The sequence below is a fragment of the Pongo abelii genome, chromosome 1, assembly GCF_028885655.2.
Source record: "Pongo abelii isolate AG06213 chromosome 1, NHGRI_mPonAbe1-v2.0_pri, whole genome shotgun sequence".
NCBI classification, from domain to species: Eukaryota; Metazoa; Chordata; class Mammalia; order Primates; family Hominidae; genus Pongo; species Pongo abelii.
In genome coordinates, this window is record NC_071985.2 from 45,162,659 (window position 1) to 45,185,158 (window position 22,500).

The 22,500-nt window shown below is 50.2% G+C and overlaps 1 protein-coding gene, 1 long non-coding RNA gene and 1 pseudogene across 7 annotated transcripts in view; 2 read left to right on the plus strand and 1 right to left on the minus strand.

The window, feature by feature from the left end:
• Window positions 1-22,500, plus strand: part of PLEKHA6 (pleckstrin homology domain containing A6) — a 157,397-nt gene that overhangs the window by 9,805 nt on the left and 125,092 nt on the right. For 2 of the 6 annotated variants that reach the window (XM_054522526.2, XM_054522507.2), the window contains exon 1: window positions 8,568-8,959. Coding sequence is in view for 4 of the 6 variants with exons in the window: in XM_054522478.2 (XP_054378453.1) it covers window positions 17,632-17,693 (62 nt within the window). In the remaining 2 variants the exon portion in view is untranslated. Of the gene's footprint in view, window positions 1-801; window positions 860-8,567; window positions 8,960-16,648; window positions 17,694-22,500 lie in introns of those variants that run through there. The other 4 variants (XM_054522426.2, XM_054522478.2, XM_054522502.2 and 1 more) reach the window with 4 other exon arrangements.
• Window positions 10,481-18,256, minus strand: LOC129048289 (uncharacterized). The gene is made up of 4 exons (XR_010140770.1): window positions 18,150-18,256; window positions 17,009-17,196; window positions 11,409-11,530; window positions 10,481-10,943 (listed from the first exon to the last, which is right to left on the minus strand). It is a non-coding gene; the product is annotated as an uncharacterized LOC129048289 (long non-coding RNA).
• Window positions 21,286-21,881, plus strand: LOC112132331 (large ribosomal subunit protein eL21-like; annotated as a pseudogene).

Here is a 22,500-nt window from a genome sequence, read left to right on the forward strand (position 1 = left end):
GAGGCGGGATGCTGCCCAGGGTGGCCGTTTTGGGAGAGCGAGCGGGATGAGATAGTGCCTACAAGTGATCTTTGGAGATGGAGGTGCTACATCCACCTGTGGGGACTGCCTGGGTGCCTCCCGGCCACTGTCAACTTCCTTGCTCACACTGAGATTCTGTGATTCTCCTCTGAGCATTTCCATGGATAATTTTTTTTTCAGAGACACTATTAAAGATTTTAAAAACTGCAAGTCTCTTCATTTTCCTGGGGCTGATTTCCTAGGTCCTTGGTTTCCTGTCCAGAAACAGCAGAGCCTGATGGCCATAACACTGGCCTGGTATTTGGAGACTTGAGTCTTACTCGGATCTTGGGTGTTAATGATCTGTGATGAGTTCCTAGGGCAAGTGACCTGCCCTTCTGGTTAGATGATCCTGAGGACACTTCCAGGGGAACCATCTGTGCATTCACTGTTGTATCCAGGGGCTGGCACAGGGCCTGGAGCACAGTAGATGCTCAGTAAAGATTTGTTGAATGAATGAGTGCATCCTGCCAGGCAATGATTCATTCGGTCACTTCACTGCTCATTGACGGAGGACATCCCGTCCACTCCCATGTCTCTCATTATTTGCTGGGAATCTCACTGCTAGAAATCACGGACAAAAAAGGATGGAATGGTTGGTTTGAACTCGGCTGGCTTATCTTTGGGTTTTCCTGACTGTCCAGGCACCCATCCCTCCTAAGTGCAGGTGGGGTTTGTGGGAAGAGAGGAAGAGAGGTTGATCCCAGGGTATCTCATTCTGGTGATTTTGCTTCCTCACAGGTTTGCCCAAGGGCTGGGAAGTGGATTCCACCCAGGAAGGAGCTGTGTATTTCATCAAGTGAGTAAGACGCAGTTTCCTTTCTGATGTCGCTGTTGGTTCTACTTTCGTCCTTGTCAGGAGGAGAGATGGTTAAAATGTCTGGTTTTTCACTGAAGGCACTGCTGGGTCTGTGATTGGCTAGGAGGTGCCGAGGCTCCTGAGAGCTGAGATAGAGATGGGAGCGTATGTATCAGTGTGTCTGTTTATGTTGGCCTGGCAGTAACCAGTGTCAATCCTGGTAAGTTTCCTGGGGTGGGGTGGGTGGAGTGTTGGGCTGGGCTGTACCGGTGGGAAGGAGATGGCTCAACAAAGTAGAGGAATGAGGCTGTTCTAGACACACAGGCAGAGGTTCAGAGGCAGGAGACGGAGCCGTGGGGCAGGATGCGGAGCCAGTGGGAAGGGAAGGTGTCTGTGGGGTGTATAAAGGAGGACATCAGACTGATGGTGGCAAGGCCAGCTCTGGTCACTCTTGCTGTTGTGGATGGGGGCATCTGCGATTCTGGGGGTGGTTTGTGTGGGCAGAGATGCTCTATTTTCCTCTTAGGAGTTGGTTAGGCTCCTCTGTGGGCTGGGGAGCCCTTATTTCCTGCCGTGGCTAAAGGTGTGCCTTGGGAAGTTGCCCTGGACTTAACCTTGGAAGCAGAAGACAGAGCTCTTTGGGCTGGGGTGGTGCATGAGCTACCCAGTTGAACTCACTTCTCTCTGCCTTGGCCTGGGTCTCTCCATCTGGTTTCATTCGCAAGGCTGAGGCTCAGCGTGCCCAGGCCTGTGGGCCTCACCCTCTGGTCTGGCCTCAGATTCTGCAGGGATGGTGAAGCGCCTCTGCCCAGCCTCCTGGGGCAATGGCACCACCAGAGGGAGCCCCAGTCTAGCCAGGGGAGGGAGGACCCTTGTCTCATCCCCTTTCCGTCCCTCTCTGCTTTGAAATCCTCATCCGTTTGTACTAGGAGGGGTTACCTTTCCAATCCCCCACCGCCAAGATCTGCCAGCACTTAGATCTGCCACCATCTACCACCTACATCAGCTTAGCTGCTAACCTATTTTTTTTTTTTTTTTTTTTAAGATAGGGTCTCACTCTGTCACCCAGGCTGGAGTGCAGTGGTGCGATCTCAGTTCACTGCAATTTCCACCTCCCGGGTTCAAGAGATTCTCGTGCCTCCGCCTCCTGAGTAGCTGGGACTACAGGTGCCCACCACCATGCCTGGCTAATTTTTGTATTTTTGGTCAAGATGGGGTTTTGTCATGTTGGCCAGGCTGGTCTTGAAATCCTGGCCTCCAGGGATCCGTCCACCTTGGCCTCCCAAAGTGCTGGGATTACAGGAGTGAGCCACCATGGCTGGGCCTGTTAACCATATTCTTAAAGCAAAAGCAAATTTTTCTTTTCTTTCTTTTCTTCTTTTTCTTTTGTTCCTCCTCCTTCTCCTCCTCCTCTTTCTCCTCTTCCTGCTCCTCCTCCTCCTTCTTCTTCCTTTCAAAGTATCTGTTCTGGAAATTATTCTAATATCACATGACAGTTATAGACTGAATTTTTCCTGTTTGGACCCAAATGCTTCTTGCTTCAGTTAAGAATTGTGAATTGTTTCTTCTTTTCTCCCTCTTGCAGATACCATCTTCATATTCCTTTTTGTACATGGCTCTAGAGATTGTTCACTAAACACTTTCACATGTATTACGGCATCTCACCAGTCCCTAGAAATGTACCTGTCCACCTTTCTGACCTCGTGTCCCATGACTGGCCGGCTGTGCTGCCATTTTTCCTTCCCTCCATCATGTCAAACCCATTCCCACCTCAGAGCCTTGGCACTTGCTGTTCCCCCTGCCTGGGAGCACTCTCCTCCCATTTCCACACACCTGGTTCCGACTTCTCAATTAGCCCCAGTGTCACCTCCTCAGAGAGGCCATGCCTGACTGCTCTGCCTGAATTCCCCCACCCCTCTACACTCTTACTCTTACTTTTCTTCACAGCACCCGGCACTACCTGAAACATGTTTGTTTATGTATCTGTTTGGTTATGTATTGCTGGTCCCCCCACTGCTGCGTAAGTCCTGGGAGCAGATTCTGGCTATTGTGTTTTTCACTCCCTCCTAGAACCTTTCTGGTGCACGATAGCAATCCAATATTTCCTGAAATGAATGCACGCATGAAAAACATTGGGAGATAAACAACAGAGGCATAATTGATTTCTGCTTCAGCTACCAGCCCAGAGCTTTCTTCTGAGCTCCCTCAATTCAATGTGTCCAGATTTGAAGTCATTGCTTCTCTGCGCCGGTTCCATCTTTTCTAGAAATACCAGCAAAGCAGAGCCCTCAGAGATACCCTCAACCTTTCCCGCTCTCACGCCTCCCCCATGGGTCTTGTCAATTCTCCTTCCAAATATCTGTCAACCCATCCACTTCTCGACATCTTCATAGCCATGGCCTGAGTTCAGGCCCTCATGGACTCTCACTTCCATTATTGTAGAAGCTTTCCAACTGATCTTCCTGCCTCCAGGCCATAATGCTGCAAGAGTGCTTTTTTTCTAGAATTCAAATTCGGTCATATTATTCTCCATTAAAAACTTTGCATGTTACCCATCACTTACAGGATAAAATCTAAATTCCTTATCTGGGCACGTAAAGGGCGTCATAGTCTCGCTCCCGCCCCCCTCCCCAGCCTCACCTCCCACACACCCCACCTGGCTCTTTAGCTCTCTCCTCTAGCCCTACCAAATCACTTGTGGTTCCCTCAACATTCGCTTCCCTTTCATGCATCCGGGGCTTTGTAGGTGCCAATCTCCCCTCACATGGCTTATGCCCACCTGAGAACACTTGTTCTTCCTTCAAGCCCTGCCCATGACGTCACTTCTTCAGGGATGTGTCCATGTATTGTAGTTATTTGCTTATACTTGTGTCATTTTCCACTAGATTAGTAACTCTCCAACTGGAGCGTGTATCTCAATCACTGAAGGGTTTGTTGGAGCACAGATGGCTGGGCCCTACCCCTAGAGTTTTGGATTCAGAGGGTCTAGAATTTGCATTTCCAACACATTCTCAGGTTATGCTGCTGTGGCTGCTCTGGGGCCCACACTTTGAGAACCAGTAGCCTAGACTGAAAACTCAAGGGCAGGGGCAACACAGGGGGCCGTAAAGTCCGGAGACACAGGCAATATTGTTTAATTATCAACCAGCCATGAATTCTGTGTTCACATACATTTCCAGACCTGGTGGTCATTCTATATATCATAGCAGCAGCTGCCACTCTAGGAGCTAAGTGCTTTATGACATTATCTCATTTATTCCTCACTGCACCTTTATGAGGAGGTCCTATCATCCCGGTTTTAGCAAATAATGGGAAAACTGGCTCTTCGTATGTATTACTCAATGTCACAAAGCTTGTATTAATAGAAAGCAAGCGGGCAGGCAGCCTCATGTGTGCCCGATTTCACAGGCTTTGCTCTTAGCATGATAGCACGGCTGCTTCCCAGCATCCTTGGCACCTTGCTTGGACAAACGAAGTGCTCAGTAAGTTCTTGCTGAATGAGTGAGTGAATGAATGAACGACTGGCTCACTGTTCGTTCCTATTTTCACAGTTCCCACAAAGGTTTATGACATTTGGTTGGTGGATGAGTTAGAAACTCAAACGATTTCAGACATGGATTCCAAGTAATAATAAAAGCCAGACAACTGGAGGAGCTATTTTGTTTCTTTTAGTGTAGATGAGGGAGGGAAATTTCAATGAGCAAATACTGACATTTGCCCAGGAGCAGACAAGTGTGTTAATTGTGTGTCAACAAGCTCTTTCTTTCAGGGTATTTAGGAAATGACTCTCATGGTATCCACAACAGACGTATTTCTCGAGTGTGCCTGTGGTTTTGAAGGTGTCATTTACTGGGAAGAGTGGTGGGAGGAGAGAACAAGCGATAGGTTAAAACGTGGGAGAAGCGCACTGCAACCCTGTATGCACTTACCGCAAGAATCCACAAGAGGGCTCCAGAGCACACATGATGGTCCCACAAGGCTTTCAGGGGTTTGCTCACAGTGTCTCCCCAGGCTGATGGCGCCTTCTCGGAGGTGACAGGGCGACCTTTCCCATCCCCTGCCACATCCCAGCCATAGTGGGTCTGGTGGCTGTCTTTCTGATGCTTAAAGATCTAGCTATGTAACACCCATTCCTGCCCAACAGGAAGTCTTCCCCCGCCCCCTTGTCTCCTTCCCCCCGCCCCCGTTCCTGCGGAAGCCGCCGCCGGTGAAACTGGCCAGTTCTGTCCCCAAGGGTGCCTCTCTCCTTCCCCAAGGTTGACAGGGAGGGAGACGTGGCAGGACGCTTTCTGCAGAGCCACACCCGTGATAACCCGGTTCCCAAGCTGGGCCCCTGCGGCTCCTCCACCGAGGGAACCCCACCCAGCCGTTGGTCTTCCTTGTTCTGTTCTGGACGCTTCCTTTAGGAACGTGCGAGAATGTGCAGGCAGGCAGTCCACCCACGGCCCTGGTGCGCCTACGGGCTGCTCGGTGCTTCTTGAGGGGTTGCAGGGAGGCAGAGATCAGAAGCCCAGGCCTCTGCCCCGCGTGCTTCCAGGCTGGGCAGTGAGACCCCGGTGAGTCTCCAAGGCTGTGCTGGGTCTCTGGGATTCATCAGTACAGACCCCAACCCGAACTACGAGACCCCGGAGGAGGGACCTTGGGAGGGGCGGTGGAGCCCCCAAGAGCAGTTCTATTGTCTCCAGAAGGCAGACAGGACAGAGCACAGGAGTCCTGGGGCAGCAGTTCTGGTATAGTGACCCCACTAGCTCTAGGCTTAGAAAGGCAGATAACACCCCAGAACAGTAAAGGAGGTGGCCGAGGAGAAAAGATAGTGAATGTACTGGGCTTCAAAGAAGCCCATTTGCAGGTGAGGAAAACAGGCTCGATAGTCAAGTAATTTGTTCAGAGTCACTGAGTTACTCAGGGATGGAGCTGGGCTTCCAAGTCACACAGGTTATCATTAGCCAGGCGCAGTGGCTCACACCTGTAGTCCCAGCTACTCAGTAGGCTGAGGCAGGAGGATTGCTTGAGCCTGGGAGATGGAGACCAGTCTGGGCAACATAGCAAGACTCTGTCTCTAAAACGAATTAAAAAATTAGCCACATGTGGCAGTGTGCAACTGTAGTACCAGCTACTTGGGAGGCTGAGGAGGGAGGATTGCTAAAGCCTAGGTACAATTAGAGGCTGCAGTGAGCTAGTTCATCCCACGGAGCTCCCTTTGCTGCCCCCAGTTGGCATGTTCTGCGAGGAAGAGAGACCCATGTGGATGCGGTTCCACTGAATGGGCAGCGAGCTAGTCAAGTTAATGGCCACCAAGACTGTATGGTAGGGAGTGGGGATGGCACCAGAAAGGTGGGGAGGACCCGTGTGTTTGGAGAACATGAGTAGGTGCCTGGGAAGCTTGGACTTGATCCTCTGAGCAATGGGGACCAGTGATTGTAGAGTAGAGGAGAGACGGGATCCAGAGGTGCTTTCTGTGGAATCCTCCCTCCCTCACGCCGCCTCACGCCTTCCCCACTGGAGTTGTTTAGGTGAGGCTTGCTTCTCCTCTTCTGGGCTCGCAGAGCAAGAACTTAGATTTGGCAAAGGGAATTTATTATCTCTGGTCCATCCACCTCACCTGTCCTTGCTGCAGCTCTAAGATCTTCATGCTACCACATCTCTCCTGCCTTGGTCCCCCAGATAAAGGCACGCACCCCACACCGACCCTCCCTTTGGCTTCTCATGCCCCTGAAGCTACTCAGATCCCCCAGAAACATTCACACGTCTGGCTCAGGCTTCTCGAAGGATCCGTGGGACTCGTCTGCGGCCCTTGCCCTCTGCCTGCCAGAGAGGAAACCCGCCCAGCAGGCCCATCTGTTGGTCGCCTGCCTTTTCCAGCTGCCTGAGGATTGTGGGGGCTGGGGCTGGGGTCTCTGTCCCTCTCCCCGGCCTCCCTCTGGGATGCTGTAATCTCTTGCCCCCACTCTCCTTTCCTCCATTGGCTCCGCAGGGTCAGAGACCCCCAAGAGCCCCTCATCTTGGCTGACTGAAAGCAGACTCTCCCCCTGCCTGCACCTGGCAGCCTTGCCAAGTCCTAGAGAGCCAGGGCAGGTGAGTTGGGCTTGATCGGTCCTGCCTGGCACTGGGCCCTCATCCACAACTTGTCTGCCCCTTCAGCGGAGCAGCTTTCCTATAGCCAATGCAGGGCTGGCCTGATATCTCAGCTGGGCAGGGGAACAGTGGGAAGGGACCAAGAGTCCCCCTCCCCAAGAGTGCTGCTGAGCTGTGCCTGCTGCCCTAACCCCAGATTCCCGGCTCCAGCCTGGCCTGCCCTGGGGTGGGAAAGACAGTCCCTTCAGTAGCTCTCTAGGTCCCTGTCTTCCTCCAACGCTGTGGTGTGTGTGAGTAGGGTGTGGAGCCACTGCCCCCACACCAACCAGCCAGGTTCCTCCCAGGCCCTGGGAGGGAAGTCTGTGCTCCTGTTCCTTCCATTGCACATTCCTTTACAGATAAGGGCTTCAGTTGGTAAAAATGATATATGTACTCAGATCACACTAAGAGAGACCCACTTGTATTGGAGTCGAGAGGCTTAATTTTTTAATCAAGTTGTTCTAAGAATAAAAAATGCAATCACAAGGTGAGTGGGGCCTTGCAGGCACCCTTTCTCTAGGTCCTGCTTCTTGACATATTTCTCTATTCAGAAGTGACTCCAGAAGCTCATCTGGTTCAGTCCCCAGTTTCCAGGTTTAAGGGGCAGGTGGGACTGAGACCAGCGAGCCTGCCTGGAGGTTTAGGCGGGAATCTTTTGGTTTTTTTCCATCTTTCTGATCCTGTTTATGAAATCAGTGTTTTTATTACACTTGCGCATTGTCACAGAGAATCCGTGGATAGAGGGAAACTGAGAGAGATGTGGATAAAGGGAAACTGAGGCAGAAAGCAATCTTTGTCTAAGCAGAAACAGGGCTACAACCCTATTGCCTGAAGTCCTTCCTTCTGCCTCTGACCCTGAATAATACAGAACCCAGGTACCCTGTAGCTTGGCTAGCATCCTTGCTCAGGGTTATCAGAGACCAATTTGGGCAGGAGCTAGAGCAAGGGTGTCTGCAAAGCCCCACTCGCCTGAAAATTACATTTTTTGTTTATTATTAGAACAACTTGATTAAAAAATTAAGCCTCTCGACTCCAATACAAGTGGGTCTCTCTTAGTGTGATCTGAGTATATATATCATTTTTACCAACTGAAGCCCTTATCTGTAAAGGAATGTGCAATGGAAGGAACAGGAGCACAGACTTCCCTCCCAGGGCCTGGGAGGAACCTGGCTGGTTGGTGTGGGGGCAATGGCTCCACAACCCACTCACACCCCACTCATCCTGGCATCTCATAGCGGCCCCCAACCCTCTCCAAATGTTATTTCTCTAAATTCACCATATTGGGGGGGGGCGGGGGATGGGGAGGCCCCAGGGCCCCAGCCAAGCCCTCTTGACACCTAGAGACGTGCCCCTCTCTGGAGTAGACAGCCACAGAGCTGAAAGGTGATCATCAGGCTGGCTGGGTGAGGCCCCACACATGATTCTAAGACCCTGGGCAGTTTCTGGCTCCCTGCAGTCTCTTGTGGGGGACTCTTAAAAATGCAGCTCACCCAGACGGTGGCCCTGCTCCCCTTTGGGGGGCAGCCTTGTCCTGGTGGTGGAAGGCCCAGGAGGCTGTGCTGAGCTACCCCATCCTCTCCCAGGCAGGCAGGCAGCCTGCGTGGATGGTTAGCAGCTTGTCGCTGGTGTGGATGGAGTTAAACCTTTTCGGGGACTATTTACTCCTGATCCTAAGTGACAGCTTGGGGAGGGAGAGTCACGTGGCCCTGAAATCCCCGGGGGAGCCGATGGAGCATGCCCAGCTGCCTCTGCCTGGGAAAGATGCTGGATCCTGCAGTAACCACAACAGCATCCTCTCCCTGCGCCAGGGACCTGCCAGCCGGAGAGATGACTGATTAGATCAGATTAGATCCGGAGCCCCGCTCTGCAGAAGGGGGCCCCAGGGGCAGGGGAGGAGGACCCCAGCTGGCCTGAGCTGGGGGGAGGGGTGCCTTGGGGCTCGCAGAGTTAGAGCTTTCCAGCGCGGGGATCACACCTCAGAAGCCGGTGAGTCTGTTTTCATGCATCACATAGATGAGGTGGGAGGAGGAAGGCTGGACTCTGGTCAGGGCTGGCAGCTGCCTGTCTGCCGCGTGAGCCTGGGCTGCTTGCACTGCGGAGCACTGGCTTCCCCATCTCTCATCCTTGGCAGCCTTACTTGGGGATCATGGATGCTGAGAATGCTAATTATAGCCCTCCCTGTGCCCCCACCCCCACCTCCAGAGTCCCCTGTCAGGGCTGATGCTGTTTAAATTGATTACATTTGAATTGCATCTCCTGGATGAGGGCAGCGTTGGGGCTGGCAGTTTCCTAGGGTCCAGCAGGGATCCCCCAAGCAGGCTAGCACAGAGAGGCCAGCCCACCCTCCTTTTAATCTTGCCAGCAGGAAGGAGAGATGGAGGGGGTCCAGGGTCGGGCTCAGGTCAGCCCCAGGGACTCACCTTCCTCAGCGTGGGGAGGGGTCAGGGTGTGTATCATTCTTATGGGTCAGAGGTTGGGTCGAAGGGTGACAGAGGCTCTTGGATTCCAATTACTAGGGGGCATCTGAGCTCTGGGGGTCTCAGATTTAGTGGGGAGCTCTTGAAGGAGCTGGAGCCTGGTATGTGGTGGAGGGGGGCAGGGAATGAGGGGATGGCGTTTATAATGATGGGACCAGGCTGCAGCCAGCTAAGAGCCTCGAGGTATTGTGTGAGGAGTCTGAGGAAAGGAGGACAGTTGGGGAACTGGCCAGAGAAGGGTAAGGAGGGCTACAGTGGAAAGGGAGGGAAGCGGGGCGAGACAGGAAAGTGGCGGGGGTGAGGGAGAAGGGAGAAGAAGGGAGGAGAGGCTCCTGGGAAATGCTCTTTGAGACAACAGGCCAGCCAGGGCAGGGAAGGGGGCTGTGGAGCCTGGGAGAGCAGAGATGGAGAACTGGGATAGAAGGAGAGCCATCCCCGGGGCACAGGGGTGGGGAGGGAGAGCTGCAGGAGGGTGGAAGGTGGTGGGGAGGAGGCTGGAGCTCAGAGCTGGTGTCAGAGGAGGTTGCAGCCTTCAGGGATTGGAGGCTCTTCCCAAAGCCCTGTAGGCCCTTTACCCTCAATCTGATCACTTGAGTGGTGCACTCTGCTGAGGGTCTCCTGCATGGTGGGGCAGGGTCCTGGCTGGCAGCTATCTGCCTGAGCCCACTGTCTGGGCAGGTTCGGGGGGCACTGCGGGCACTTGCCCTACAAATCTCCCAAATCCTGTCTTCCAGGCCACCCTGGAAGATAGGACGGTTCAGTCGCCGGCTTTCACCCCATGAGCAGCTGCATTTTAGCTTCAGCAGGACATAAGCAGACCCTGCTGGTGGAGGGGAGGTGGGAGCGGCTAGGCTCGGGCCTGTCTCCAGGTTGGGGTGGCAGGAGGGGCTGAGGGCACCCCGCCTGGCACTGCCACTGGGCTTTCCTTATGGAAACAAGCGGGTTTCTGTGTCTTCGCGCAAGGGCACAGAGTGCCGAGCCACAGATATGAATTATTAAAAGTCATTGGTTTTCCAATCAGTGGCGAGGTGACAAATGTGTTAGCACTGGTGTGTAATTAATCCTGGTGGGCTGCTGCACACAGGCTGCAGACAATAGGGGTTCCCCCCCGTTTTTTTTTTTGCTGGGCTAGGCTTCTTTTCCTCCTTCCTAGGAAGGTGATGGTGCAGGACGCATTACACAGATAATTACTTTGAATGTGTCTGCCTGGATTATTGAGTTGGATTATTCCTGCTTGTAAATGAAATAATTACTCATCCCTCAGTCAGTGAGGGAGGCAGCCACCTTGGTTCCCGAGCTGACATCAGAGCCCCCACCTTGCCAAGGCCCAGCCTGCAGCCTCGGGCTCACAGAGCGAGCTCTCTTGGCCCGGGGGACTGGCCTAGGCCAGAGTGAAGAAGCCGCAACAGCAGATGGGAGCGTGGTGTCAACTGGTGCTGAACAAGCTGCGGTTCCGTTCTCCGAGCCAATTTCCTCATCGTCTTCCTCACTGCCTGTTGTGAATTTGATGAGGTCATAGGCACTGCTCTTGGCGCACCCGTGGGGCCCCCCAGAGGAAGGTTGGAGCTGGGCCTCACAAGAGAGCTGCAGGATTCGCACTCCCCTGAGCTCTGGGGTGAGGCAAAAGGGCTCTGGAAGCCAGGGCTTAATGAGGAGACTTTAGCAGGCCAGTCTCCAAACACTTAAAGCACATTCAGAGAGGAAAAAACGACTATATTTTGGGAGACATTTAGAGTAACTGGGAGCAGAAGGAAAAGAAGTTGAGGGTAGGCTGAGTGGAAGTCTTCCCTTGGCCATCTCTCTGTTCCGGGGGCTCCTGCTCGGTACCCACAACCTTCAGACGCCCCTCAGAGACTATCTAGTCCAGACTCCCTCCACATCCAGATGAGCCTTCCTCAGCCTCCCTGACAGAAGCAGCAGCCTCACTTGGATAATTTCAGTGACAGGGAGCTCATTACCTCACAAGGCAGCTTCCTCTGTGGCTGGAACATTCTTCTGTGTTGAATCAAAATCTGCCGACTTCTAAGTTCCATCCTCTGGTTCTGATTCTTTGAAGCTGTGCAGAACAAGTCACCTCTCTCTTTTACATGGTGATAAAAATAGTTTTCTTTTGATTAAAATAGTATATAATAGTCAGTGTGTGGATGTAATATATTTTACATGATCATTTCTATATTGGACATTTAGGTTGTTACCTTATTTTCCTTTTACAGATAGCACAAGAGGAACATTTTTGTTTATAAGTCTCTTTCTGTGTTTTGGGTGACTTAGGATAAATTCCAAGGCATAGAATTAATGTGATGAAGGGTATACATTAAAAGAATTACTATTCTGTGAGTATAAAAGTAATACATTGTCATTTAAAAATGTAGAAAAACCTAAAGAAAAGTTAAGAATTACCCATAGGTTTGATATATAATTTTAATTTTGGTATATTTGTACTTTTATGAATTCATGCATGAATATATGTCTAGATTTATTATCACAATACGTATATATCATTAAAATCTTGGCCCAGATGTGTATTATTGTCACTTAAACAGAAAACATTTTTTCATATTATTAAATATTCTTTAACAGCATCATTATTATTATTATTATTATTATTTGAGACAGGGCCTTGTTCTGTTGTCCAGGCTGGAGTGCTGTGGTACAATCTCTGCTCACTGCAGTCTCAACCTCCTGGGCTCAAGCGATCCTCCTACCTCAGCCTCCCAAGTGGCTGGGTCTACAGGTGCATGTCACCATACCTGGCTAATTTCATGTATTTTTGATAGAGTTGGCCATGTTGGCCAGGCTGGTCTTGAACTCCTGGGCTCAAGTGATCCACCCACGTTGGCCTCCCAAAGTGCTGGGATTACAGGTGTGAACCACCACACCTGGCCTTTACAGCATCATTTTAAAGTGGCTGCCTCAGATTTCATTATATACCTTTTCAATTTATTCGTTGATTTGACCCCTATGTTAAACTAGGTATTTCCAATTTTCTACTTTTATAAACAAGGCTACAATGAACATATAAATAGCTGAATCTTCACACATATCAATACTTTTTTCCCTTAGGTTGCATTTCTAGAAGTGAAATTGCTACATTATTAAAATATTTTGCCAAATTCCTTGTTCAAAAGCACTAATTTACATTCCTGGCAGCTGTGTCTGAGAATGGATTTTGTGCCATGAGCATCAACATTGAGTATTACAACTTTTTCATGGTTTTCATTTATTGTTTCAATCCATCTGTTTGACTGGGAGTGAGACACACAATTTTTAAAAAGAGACATCAAATGTGACATTGTCCGTATTAATAACAATGCAATATATAATATGTCCATGTAATAAACATATTTGTGTGTTTGAGTCTTTGGCTTTTCTTAAAAGGCAGTGTGTGCAGAGTCATTAAGACCACAGTTGGCCAGGCACAGTGGCTCACGCCTGTAATCCCAGCACTTTGGGAGGCCGAAGCGGGCGGATTACTTGAGGCCAGGAGTTTGAGACCAGCCTGGTCAACATGGTGAAACCCCATCTCTATTAAAAATATAAAAATTAGCTAAGTGTGGTGCTGGGTTCCTGTAATCCCCCCTACCTGGGAGGCTGAGGCAGGAGAATCGATTGAACCCGGGAGGCGGAAGTTGCAGTGAGCCGAAATCATGTCACTGTACTCCAGCCTGGGTGACAGAGCAAGACTCTGTCTCAAAACAAACAAACAAAACATAGTTATGGGGTCAAACTCAGGTTGAATCTGGAATCTACCATTTGCCAGCGATATGCTGCTAACAGTGGCTTTACCGCTCTGTGCCTCAGTTTCTCCATTTGTAAAATGAAGATAATGCTACCTATCTCATAAGCTTCTTGTGAAGATAAACGAGGTTACATATGCAAGCACATAGAATCCTGCTGAGCAGAATAAGTGAGAAATGTGTTTGTTATTATTACCTTGTTGATTTGCATGAGAAACATAGATATCTGAAGGTGGGTATAATCGTCTCTCTCCCTCCAAGCCCTCCCAAGTCTCCTTGTTCAAGGCTAAGTGCCCCTGTTCCTCCAAAGACCCTCAAGTTCTTTCTTGACTTTCCTGGGGTCCCCACGTGAACTGTGGCCTTACTGGCACAGAATGTGGTGAGGTGGCCACACACATGCCCAGGGCAGCCACTTCCTCCAGGAGAATCCCCTGGAATGGCACACTTGCTGGGGGCTTCCTCTGGCAGGTGCATGGCTTATAGAATACGCCACTGGAGCTGGTACTCCTGCAGCTCCTGTCCGCGCCCCTGCATGGCCATGTGTGCATCCTGTCTTGATTTCTCCCTTGTCAAATCTACCCAGCATTTCTCATTCCCATGAGACCTCTTTGGACTTTCTAAAGTAGCGCAAGCTTATCTGATAAACTAATTATGATCCATATGTTAGCTCCTGCTGTCATGGAGAGAAGGCTCATCTGGAATTTGAAGACATGGGTTCAAATCCTGACCCAAGTAGTAGCCATATGATTTGCAGAAGTTACTTAATCCTTCTGAGCTTTCACTTCCTAGCCTGAGAACTGGGGTTAGTATCACTACCACCTACCTAGCTGATATCTAGGTGAGTAATGTACATGGAAGTGCTTTGTAAACTGAGAATAATCACATAAATGTCAGTTACTGAACATCATATTTCAGAAGGCAAGGCTTTAACTCAAAGACCAGACGGGTGCTGAGGTGGATTGGTGGGAAATGTTTTTAGGGTAGCTGGTATTCAGGGATACTGTCAAGTCCTCCCAGGTCACCCACTTAGTCTCTGTAGAGGATTGGTCCTCACTGTGTGAATTCAGGAAATAGAGCTGGAGCTGCCAGTGCTGATCTGATAAACATGCATCAGCGCTGAGGCTTCAGGGTAGCTTGTCCACCCTGGTTTCAGCTATGTCTTCCTCGGGTTAGTCGGAGCTCCACTTCTGCAGTGAGGTGGCCTAGGGCCCTCCTTAAAGAGGAGGTGAGGTCCCTCCTTAGCTCTGACATCATCGTGTCCACCCAGTCTGGCTCGTCATGACCTGAGAAGAACGGGCATCTATAATTGCAGGTACCAATTTGCTTTTAATTAGACAAATGCTTGCAATTAGCCTCTTAAATTCTACCTAGCCTCAGGTGGTGCGGTCATTGTTCTGGTTTTGCTTGGTTCCTAGTACCACATGAGCAGCAATGGGCTATCCAGGGACTGGATCCAGGCTATCCAGCAATCCTGCTAGCCTCACTTGAAACCGGGGCTGTCTCACTGGGGAATTGAAGGGGATCAGAGCAGGGAAGAAAAACCTGCTTTGGTGGGGTGGTGCGGGTGGGAGTGTGGTGTTAGAGGCGTAGTGCTGAGACCTGTTTAAATGACAAGTGAGGTCTAGAACGCAGGTTTCCTCCTCCTAACCCAATGCTCTTTCCCTTCTGAGCCTCAGTATCCTCATCTCTAAAATGGGAATAATAATTCCCACCCAGGATCAAATGAGTTAGGTGTAGGAAGTAGGTGTGAATATAAAGCAATGCAACCTGAAAGTCCACGATCACATCAAATGTGAGAGCTCTTTAAGGTTATCCATATGCTCCCGGTGGCCCTGGCCACTGCTTCTTGGACTCTGACCCTCTCAGTCACTTCTCTACTGTGCAGTAATTCCTGACTCCATTGTCTTCTAATCCTGCCAACTCTCCCCCCAACTATGAGTGATTAGAGGGCAGTACTTAGCACATAGTAGGTGCTCAACAAATGTTGGTTGGATATATGAAGCTTTGGATGGGAGGGTTAGGCCCCAAGGAGCAGGCACAGAGAAACACTCATGAGAAAGCCTTGGGTGGGGGCAGTGGTGGGGAATTTATTCCCTGTTCTCCTCAGCCTTGCCTCTCACTCCACTGTACTTCTTCAAGACAAGAGATGGCCTGATTTGTCTTATTTGTATCTGTGATGTTTCACGCAGAGCCAGGCACAAAATGGTTGGTAACAGCTTTTTGATTGGCTGAGTGAATGAGACAGGGTGATGTGGTAGAGACAGCATGGAATTAAGTGGTGGGTAGAACTTGGGAGCCTGGCCCTACCATTTTCTTTGGGTACATACTTACTGCATGCGCCTTATATGCCAGGCAGGTACTAGGTTGCAAAAATGAATTTTTATTTTGATTTATTTATTTTTGAGATGGGGTCTCACTCTGTCCCCCAGGCTGGAATGCAGTGGCACGATCATAGCTCACTGTAGTCTCCACCTCCTAGGCTCATGCAGTCCTCCCACTTCAGCCTCCTGAGTAGCTGGGACCACAGGCATGCGCCACCACACCTGGCTAATTATTTTGTTTTTTGTAGAGACAGAGTCTCACTTTGTTGCCCAGGCTAGTCTTAAACTCCTGGGCTCAAGTGATCCTCCTGCCTCGGCCTCCCAAAGTATTGGGACTACAGGCGTGAGCCACTGTGCCTGGTCAAAAATAAATTTTTAAACTCACAGTCTTGTAAGGGAGCAGATGAGTGAGCAAACGACCGTGCTGTATATGATAGAGACATATGCTACATATGTTGGTGGCCAAAAAAGAAAAGGATAGACTCTCTTAGGAGGTTCCCCAAGGCAGAAACCTTAAGCCGGGTCTCAGCTTGGGAAAATTACTTAACCTCTCTGGGTCTCTGTTTCCTAAGCTATCCTGTTAGGAGACTGAAGTCTTTGCAGCAGCGAAGAGGAAATGAAATAAAATAATATGAAGAAAACATGTGGCACTGGACAGTCTTTTTTTCTTTTTTCTTTTCTTTCTTTTTTTTGAGACGGAGTCTCGCTCTGTGGCCCAGGCTGGAGTGCAGTGGTGCGATCTCGGCTCACTGCAACCTCCGCCTCCCAGGTTCAAGCAATTCTCCTGCCTCAGCCTCCTGAGTAGCTGGGATTACAAGGCATGCACCACCATGCCAGGCTAATTTTTGTATTTTTAGTAGAGATGGGGTTTCACCATGTTGGCCAGGCTGGTCTCAAATTCCTGGCTTCAAGTGATCTGCCTGCCTTGGCCTCCGGAAGTGCTGGGGTTACAGGTGTGAGCCACCACACCTGGCCTAAATAATTTTTTTTTTTTTTTTTGAGACAAAGTCTCACTCTGTCACCCAGGCTGGAGTGCAGTGGCGAGATCTTGGCTCACTGCAACCTCTGCCTGCTGGGTTCAAACGATTCTTTTGCCTCAGCCTCCTGAGTAGTTGGGATTACAGACATGCACCACCACACCTGGCTAATTTTTGTATTTTTAGTAGAGATGAGTTTTTACCATGTTGGGCATGGTGAAACTTAATAACTTAATAAAAGTTCAAAATGTCACCTTGAAACCAGGCCTGGGATTGGTTGGTTGGGGGAGCTTGGGGAGGGCAGGAGCTGAAGGAATTCCAGGAAGCTGGTCCCTACACAGCCTCACCCTCTCTCTGCTGGTTAGTACCTGTGCAGCCTTGAGTAAGTCCCTCACCTTCTCTAAGTCTCAGGCACTCTATCTGCGAAGTGAGGATAATACGCTTGTTGTATGGCTCAATTGAGAAACTTCACACAAGTCACCTACAGCATGCTAGGCACATAGTAAGTACTAGAAAATATTACCTCTTCCTTATGATTTTTACCACATTTCACAGAGAGACCACATCTGCACGCTGACACACGCATGTTGCATATGTGTGGACTCCTGGATATGCTCAGGAAGGGCAGAGGGTGAGAGGGCCTGGGGTTAGGCTGAACGACAGCTGGCTGCTGCTCAGTCTGAGAAGCCTTCCTGGAGGTGAGGCGGAACTCTGTAGAGAAGGTGGGAGGGGTCAGGTTCGGCTTGGGTGATGGAACTGGGGAGGACGGCTTGTGGTTCATGCCCAAGTTGGGGGAGCCTGCTTCATGGGAAACATGTCAAAGGGAAAGGTGGCCCCTGACAGCAGGAACTTAGTTATCTCAAGCACGTAGGCCACCTCCCCTGCTGACACCCCACTCCCCCTGCCTGGGCCAGTCCTGCCAGCAGCATCCCAGCTGCTCGGTAGCCCAGCTGGTCCCCTGACCTTCCTAAGCAAGGCAGCCTGGCGGCCATGCTGGGTTGCCGTGGTAACTGGCGGCCTCCCAGCTGGGTTGCCCGGGTAACCGGTTAGCTGGCGTTCGGAGAGGAGGGTGGTGAGCTGGGGGAAGTCAGCCTCAAAAGAGGCAGAGAAGGACAAGGGCTGGACAAGGAGGAAGACAGATCCCAGATGCCCCCAGCACAGCCCTCGCCTCTCTCCCTCATGGGACTGGGAAAGCCAGAAAAAGGCAGGTAGGAAAGAATGTTGTGCTGTTTCCAACCCTTTGTGTGTATGTTTTGCAGTGTGAGTCGTCTTGGCCCTCATGGGACGTTTAGGGGATTTGACAGGGCGGCTCAGGAGCTAACCCTGGCAGTGATAAAACCAGGGGCCATCCAAACCAAGACGTCAGTCCTGGTCCTCCCCCCGCCCCCCATCTCCCAGACAATTTTACCTCTTTGAGCTTTGATTTCTTCATCTGTAAAATGGAGGGAACTTGGACCTCCAGGGCCCATGTTTGGGAGCAGCGCCTGGCACTGTCAACGGTGGGTTTCCTTCCTGTCCTTCCATAGTGATTTTTGATTTGATGGCTGCTTTCCAGCCTGTGAAGAGCTTGCACTAGAGGCCAACCCTGCTCTGAGCCCAGCCCTGCGGTGGGGATGGTGGTGGGATGGTTGGAATTCTTGAGAAATTAGAGACATGGCTCTTACCTCAAGGAGTTTACCAGCTCACTCTGCTGAGGGCAGAACGCAAGTTACACAGGGGGGACATCTGCAAGAGCAAGAAAGGTTTTTTTGTTTTTGTTTTTGTTTTTGTTTTTGAGACACGGTCTTACTCTGTCACCCATGCTGGAGTGTCCTGGTGACATCATAGCTCATTGCAGCCTTGACCTCCCTGGCTCAAGCCATCCTCCCACCTCAGCCTCCCAAGGAGCTGGGACTACAGGTGCTCACTACTGTGCCCAGCTAATTTTTGTATTTTTTGGTAGAGACGGTTTCACCATGTTGTCCAGGCTGGTCTTGAACTTCTGGGTTCAAGTGAGCCATCTGCCTCAGCTTCCCAAAGTGCTGGGATTACAGACATGAACCACTGCACCTGGCCAGAAGGTTTTAAAAGGAAGACATCGAAATCTTTGACTGCAATGAGTAGAAATACATTCCAGGAGCACATGCGTGTTACCCTTACCGTAAGTGGTGCATCTCATATTGCAGTCTTGTCTGGCCTATACATATTTATTTTTAAAGATGGTCTTCACCCTTCAACTTGCTTTCACACTCACAGATGAGTCACTTCTTTCAGTGAAACACTGAGACAGCATGCACACTAAGGCTCTTCAGGTATGTATAGGCCCTCCCCCACTGCTTTCACCTTCCGGGTGCCGTCACCTGGGGGATCCTCGCCACTCTGATCTATGAAGTCACCGAGACTCAGAAGTCTCATGACTTGCCTAGGGCCAGAGGCAGCAAGTCCTGGAGCCAAGGCTCGAGCTGGGTCTCTGTTGCTCAGGTCCACAGCCCACCTCTACGCCTGCTGAATCTGATGCCCAGTTTTATTCCTGCTGTGAGGAGAACTCAAGGATTCCTTTTTTTTTTTTTTTTTTTTTTGAGATGGAGTCCTGCTCTGTTGCCCAGGCTGGAGTGCAGTGGCGTGATCTTGGTTCACTGCAACCTCTGGCTCCTGGGTTCAAATGATTCTCCTGCCTCAGCCTCCCAAGTAGCTGGGATTACAGACACACACCACCATGTCTGGCTAATTTTTTTGTACTTTTAGTAGAGACGGGGTTTCGCCATATTGGCCAGGCTGGTCTCGAACTCCTGACCTCAGGTGATCCGCCCGCCTCGGCCTCCCAAAGTGCCGGGATTATAGGCATGAGCCACTGCACCCGGCCAAGAACTCAAGGATTCTTATAGGGAGAGAAACAGAGATCTCAAGATCCAAACAGATCCCAGGTGTCTGTCCTGGCCCCCTTAAAATTGAGGGCCTGGAGCCAGGCCCGGAACTCAGGCTCCTCTTGTCTGCTGTCTCGGGGACTGCAGAGGCTGGGACTGAGGAGAGCTGTGAAAAGAGAAGGCCAGGCTTGAAGCAGTATGGGTGTTCCCTCTGTGTCTGAGGGGAGTCAGCCGGGAAGGATGGGTGGGGCTAGCTGTGTGGGCTGAGGCTAACCCCTCCCGACAAGCTGTTCTGGCTGCCAAGCAACTGGACCTCACTGTGAGGGCAGACTTGGTGTCAGGGGCCCAGGCCATGCCTAGAAGCCTCAGGCTTCTGGGAGGTTTTTTGACAGGAAAGCCTTAAACCAGTCCTCAGAGAAGCCCGTTTCTCATTGTCTATCTCCCATCTGACAATGGAGATGACAGTCAGCAGGATGTCTGCCGAGTGTGGCCTTGAGCACAGGCCTTGAGCACAGGCTACGGTCAGCAGCGGGGGGGAGACAGCGGGGGGGTTTGGCACCCAGTGGCTGAGTTGGGAGTGCCTGAAGCGAGAGGGGCGCAAGTGGCTGTGGAATACCCAGGCCGAATGCTGACCCTATAAATATTTATTGTGATAAAATAAAGATAAGGCCTGGAATGAGAAGCAGGAGCAAATGAAGGAATCCACACTGCTCGGTTCCATTTTCAGCTATGCTGTGTGAATTTAACCTGTGTGTCCATCTCTCAGGACCAGGTTGGTTTGTGTGGGGTTCAGTAGCTGGTACCGTTCCTTCCCTTCCCGCATGGACTTTGCCCTTTGCAAACAGAAGAACGGGCAAGGCATTTATGGCTGGGAGACATTTCCTTGCCGTTTGGGCGTATTCTCTTTTCAGCTTCAAGCTGCCCAACCTGCCGTGTGTTGAAGGGAGGGCTGAGGGGTGGCTGATGGCTGAATTAGGGCCCATGGCTTGGGGAGAAGGTTGCAGAGGGTCAAGAAGCTTCAACTCTAGCTGTGTCCTGGTCTCTCTAGGCTTCTTGTTAATTTACTCAGCACCCACTGCTTTAAGAAGCATTTCCGACTGTAAAAAATGAGAGCAGTCAGAAGGTATCTTGTTCAGTCTCTTGATTTGGTATTTACGGCTCTTGGTACCTCTGTAACATGTGGTGTTACAGGCCAGGGTGGTGGGTGTGTGTGACTAGGAATTCCGCTGAAATTCAAGTGGGATGTACGTTTCTAGCTCCAGCTGGGTGAGTAGAGGCTGGGGAGATGGTGGGTTTCTGATAAGGAGAATCGGTACTTCAGGATGGTACCAGCCGGCAAGGAGAGCATGCCCAGTGCTTCAATAAGAACTGATTTACACTGTGAAGTTGGATGAGTATCTTTCTCGTAGGAACCCCTAATCTCTGCATCCATATACTCTGCCGTCTACCCACTCAATATACTCTATTCTCCCAGCTTGCCCAGGGTGACCTTTTGTTGTGGGAAGTCAGGGACCCCAAACAGAGGGACCGACTGAAGCCACGGCAGAAGAACATGGATTGTGAAGATTTCATGGACATGTATTAGTTCCCAAAATTAATACTTTTATAATTTCTTATGCCTGTCTTTACTGCAGTCTCTAAACATAAATTGTGAAGATTTCATGGACACTTATCACTTCCCCAATCAATACCCTTGTGATTTCTTATGCCTGTCTTTACTTTAATCTCTTAATCCTGTCATCTCGTAAGCTGAAGAGGATGTATGTCGCCTCAGGACCCTGTGATAATTGCTTTAACTGCACAAATTGTAGAGCATGTGTGTTTAAACAATATGAAATCTGGGCACCTTGTAAAAAGAACAGGGTAACAGCAATGTTTAGGGAACAAGAGAGATAACCTTAAACTCTGACCGCTGGTGAGCCGGGCAGAACAGAGCCATATTTCTCTTCTTTCAAAAGCAAATGGGAGCCTTTCGGCCTGAACAGCCATCTTCCAGTAATTCACCAAAATAATGAATACAAAGGGAAAGAGGAGAGGCACCCGATATATGTTCTCTAGGCCTTTTAGAAAACATGGAATTGTTCCTTTGGCCACGTATATGCGAATCTATAAGAAAGGTGATACTGTAGACATCAAGGGAATGGGTACTGTTCAAAAAGGAATGCCCCACAAGTGTTACCATGGCAAAACTGGAAGAGTCTACAATGTTACCCAGCATGCTGTTGGCATTGTTGTAAACAAACAAGTTAAAGGCAAGATTCTTGCCAAGAGAATTAATGTGCGTACTGAGCACATTAAGCACTCTAAGAGCTGAGATAGCTTCCTGAAACACATGAAGGAAAATGATCAGAAAAAGAAAGAAGCCAAAGAGAAAGGTACCTGGGTTCAACTATAGCGCCAGCCTGCTCCATCCAGAGAAGCACACTTTGTGAGAACCAATGGGAAGGAGCCTGAGCTGCTGGAACCTATTCACTATGAATTCATGGCATAATAGGTGTTAAAAAAAAAAATAATGGACCTCTGGGCTGTAAAAAAAAAAAAAAAAAAAGCAAATGGGAGAAATATCGCTGAATTGTTTTTCTCAGCAAGGAACATCCCTGGGAAAGAGAAGACGAAGAGTCTGTTTCTGAGATGATGGGTCACTTACCCATGGCCACATTGGGAAGTGAAGCAGGAATCAGAATTTATGGATGTTTCCATGTTTCCTGCTGAGCCATCTTCTTGCCCCTCGTGTGACCCAACTGTGAGTGTGGGTGTGTATTAACCAGTAAGAGAAATGGAGGTGTGGGGGATGTGGTTATTTATTTGACTCCACTTTGTCATGGCTTTCCCTGTAGTCATGGCTCATTTGTGGTGGCTCAGAGCTGCCTAGCTGGCCACCCCTCCCCAGGTGCCCAGACCCGTGTTCTGGAAGAGGCAGGTGGTAGATGCTGCCTCCTCTAGGGGGGTGAGAGTGAGAGTGTTTGCAGCTCTCATGTTCCCATGCATACAGAGAGGGCCTGTCAGCTGCTCTAGATATAATCAAGGGGGCTGTCAGACAGTGCAGAAATCTAGTCACAAAGCAGCTGAGGCAGAGGGCTTAGAGGAAGAGCTAGGGTGGAGGGAGAATCAGAGACCACACCCAGTGCCAGTAGTCTTCCTTGCTCCCTGCTGCCCACTTGTGATGGAGGAG